At 37.2% G+C, this 3,531-nt stretch overlaps 1 protein-coding gene across 1 annotated transcript; it reads right to left on the bottom strand.

Moving 5' to 3' along the window:
- Positions 1–820: 820 nt before the first annotated feature.
- Positions 821–3,216, bottom strand: LOC143609560 (protein DOWNSTREAM OF FLC-like). The gene is made up of 2 exons (XM_077084283.1): positions 3,011–3,216; positions 821–1,290 (listed from the first exon to the last, which is right to left on the bottom strand). Exons 1-2 carry the CDS (start codon positions 3,165–3,167, stop codon positions 968–970), a joined length of 480 nt encoding a protein of 159 aa, XP_076940398.1. The 5' UTR covers positions 3,168–3,216; the 3' UTR covers positions 821–967.
- Between the last annotated feature and the right edge of the window lie 315 nt (positions 3,217–3,531).

Raw genomic sequence — 3,531 nt, 5'->3', positions numbered from 1 at the left:
ACCTACGCCTCACATACAAAATACATACAGTACATACAAATAATTACAAGAAATCAAAATATTATTAACTACTAGATGTTGACTAAATTGCCAAACTGTATTGATCGACTGGGAAAAAAAACAAAGAATGGAGATGCGGGGTATCAATCCCCGTACCTCTCGCATGCTAAGCGAACGCTCTACCATCTGAGCTACATCCCGGTTTGTTTAGTTGCTTTGGTAACCCTTAATATGTCTAATAGTTGCTAAAATGTGGAGATTAAAATGAGTAGCAACTACATTGACTGATTGACACAAATTAATAAATTATTTTATATGTATGATAAAATAAATTTGTGTTCATGTGAGTCGGTTTTGAGCTCAAATCGAAACAAAACCGAACTTCCAGTTTTTCGGTTTTTTATTTTACTTATGGTCGGTTTTTGTTTTTGCATTTGAGCCCGAATAAAAATTGGTGAGGAATAGTGAAATAGGCTTGAAACTATTAGGAAAAAATGTATTTGCTAACTGCTTGTTAATAAACTAGAGCTTAAAACTTATGGCCTGAAATACAAGTTGAGCATAAATCCCATAACCAATATTTACACAAGTTCAGGATGGTATTAAAATGTTATTTTCGGATTTAGGAAATAAGAAAAAAACGAACCATTGGTTACTAGTTTGGATCAATTTGTTCGGTTTGTTTTGTCACGTATATCGGTTTCGGTTAATTGGTTTGCTCCTCGCAATTATATATTACATTCCTACATTAAATAACACATGTTAGCTCATAATTCCAAGTTCCAACATTTCTAAAATCACACTAAAACCTTCTTGCAGATAATTAAAGTTAATGACTTGATAAATATAAAATATAATCGGTTTGCATACAACTCATAACATATTAAGTTGATACTAAACAATTAATTAACATATTACATTCTGGCTCATGTTCCTGACTCAGCTTCCAAATTATGCAATAATCACTTTAATCCTCTTCTTCCATAAGTGATTGAAGAAGCGTGGTGCAACCCGACAAGATCTCATCCTTCATGAACCCCATAGCATTGGCAAAACGTGTGTCTGATGCAATGCCATTGTAGCTTGTGAGCACCACACGGGCCCTATCACGACCAGGGTCAGCCGTCATGCAGTCACCCATCGGGCTGCTGACTAGGATGACATCACACGTTTCATCCCCGTGATCCTCGTTGACTAGAATGTGGTATGTTCCTGTCGAGTCGGTTGTTCCCTCCATGGAGTAAAGTACCTTTTGTTCTTTGTCCTTGCATTCAACCCTAACCTTAGCACCTACAATGCAGCAATCAGCGGGAGTTAATTATCGCATTTTTATAACACGCGGTTTGGAATGAACAACTGAATAAGCAACCTTAAAATGCTTTGTTTGAACAATTTGAATAAATTCTTACGTGCCATCTACAAGATGTTTCAATCACTGAATTGTCTTGAAAGATGGTACACCATTCATAAGCCCGGCTAGGATATCCTATGGTACAAAAGGATGTAACCGAGAAAAACACTCAAGAGTTCCTAGCCACCAACATCATTCGCAAAAGCCTCAATTTTTCCGTTGTCGTAGGTTTTGTAGAGAATAATAAAGACTGGCAATACATTGTTATGGAGTGTATGGACTACCATCGATTGAAAGAAACCATGAGGAAAACAAGTTTCTACTTCCTTTGATCAAAGAATTATTGGATGAGTTAAGTAAAGGCTACGGTATTCTCCGATCTCAACCTAAGTTCCGACTATCACTAGGTTCGGATGTGCCCCCAAAAACATTCAAAAAACGGTCTTCCAGGACCTAATGATAGCTGGAGCAAAAGTTGAGTTCGGGGAGCACCTTTGTCCCCTCAACTCGTCCAACAATTCTTCAACTAAAGAAAAAGAAAACCAGTTTTTCACCGTTGCTTGGTTCAGTCTATGGCAATCCATATACACTCGTCGCTGACCGTCTTTTCTTATTCACCAAAATTATAACAACGTATACCGCTAAAACTGTTACTAATGATGGTGGTTGCGAAGACCTCCTGGGTGGTGTTGCCATTTACGTCCTTTTGCACCCTAGCATACTGGTTTTTGAGTGGCGTACCATAGTCAGGGGCGGACCCACATAGTGTGGATCGGGGTCCCGGGACACCAATGTTTTTTAAAAATTTATTAGAAGCGGTATATTAAATTTTTTGAGGACCCCATAAGATTTAATACTTGGAACCCATACTATTAATGTTGATGTGGTCTGGTGGAAAGTCCCTTGTTTTATCTTTGAAAGGTCATGGGTTCAAGTCTTACAAGGCTTAGTTTTTGATTTTTTGTGTTAATTTTTAGTGTTAATCAATCATTTGATTGCTAATGTTGCAATGATAACTTTGGAAACATTCAAACACCTCTAAAATACATATCATTGTTTTCAACTTTATGCATGGTTTTCTTTAGAAACATTCAAACACTTTAAAATATCAGTTTTATTTTTCACTAGTTTAAGTTAACGGTTTTCAACACATGCTTATGAAAGGGTGGATCTAGGTTCTATCTCAAAAATGTTTAAGAAAGGGAAAACAAAGTGTTTATGTGTCAACCCGACCCATTTTGACCCGTTCAGGTAGTGATGATTGAAAAGAAAGTTTTATTATGATATTGTTTTTTATTATGTTCTCCTCGACCCGACCTGAACGACCGACCCGGAAAATTTGAACACCGAAAATATGGGACCCCATTGGCAAAAAATCCTGGGTCCGCCACTGACCATAGTGGTTATTATTATTATTATTATCAAGTTTAACGAGGCCTAAGCAGGATCTAGATCTTAAAATCCATAATATTATCCAACAATTTGGTAACACTCTTACTCAAAGTTTCAGATCTACAAAGAACTAAACATAATACAGCTTCATTCACACAGATCTACTAATTTTGTTAACAAAACTACCAAAAAAACATATATAAAAATGTATATATATATATATATATATAAGTGTGTGGCAAAAGTAGAAGAAAGATTGAAGGTTACGTTGAATGTAAGTGGTGGCGGAGGTTTCGAAACCGGCACGGCAAGTATCGCAGTACACTTTGCCTTGTAAACGGAACGGACGGGACATCGGACGGCCGGCGATAATCAACGCCGGAAGTAGCACGCATAGTGCTAACATAAATATTATTCTGGCCATTGTTGTGTGTTTTGCGTGTGAGTGAGACAGAGAGAAAACCCAAGTGAGAGGTGATGAAGAAAAGGATATGTGTGATAAAAGATTTGAATAAAGTAATGGGTTTTGAAGATTGGTCCTTACACTTTTTGTAAGTTTACAATTTAGCAAACATTCGATTTTACTAAACCGGGCTATCAACGACTCGCTGCATGATTTAGGGGGTGATTCCCTCAATCTATTCTTTTTTTTCTGGTTGTGGTTTCCATTTGTTCATTTATGCTTTCATTTGCTCGTTTGAAAAGTAGCGTGTGTGTTTTTACTAACCAGGCTAGCAGCGGTTGGTGAGATTTAATTTTCACTAAACGGGGGCTATCAGAGACTCGTG

The sequence above is a fragment of the Bidens hawaiensis genome, unplaced genomic scaffold (assembly GCF_021521415.1).
Source record: "Bidens hawaiensis isolate Kalapana, Puna unplaced genomic scaffold, B.hawaiensis_p1.1 tig00004769_1, whole genome shotgun sequence".
Classification (NCBI taxonomy): domain Eukaryota; kingdom Viridiplantae; phylum Streptophyta; class Magnoliopsida; order Asterales; family Asteraceae; genus Bidens; species Bidens hawaiensis.
This window is presented reverse-complemented; position numbering and strand designations above follow the sequence as displayed.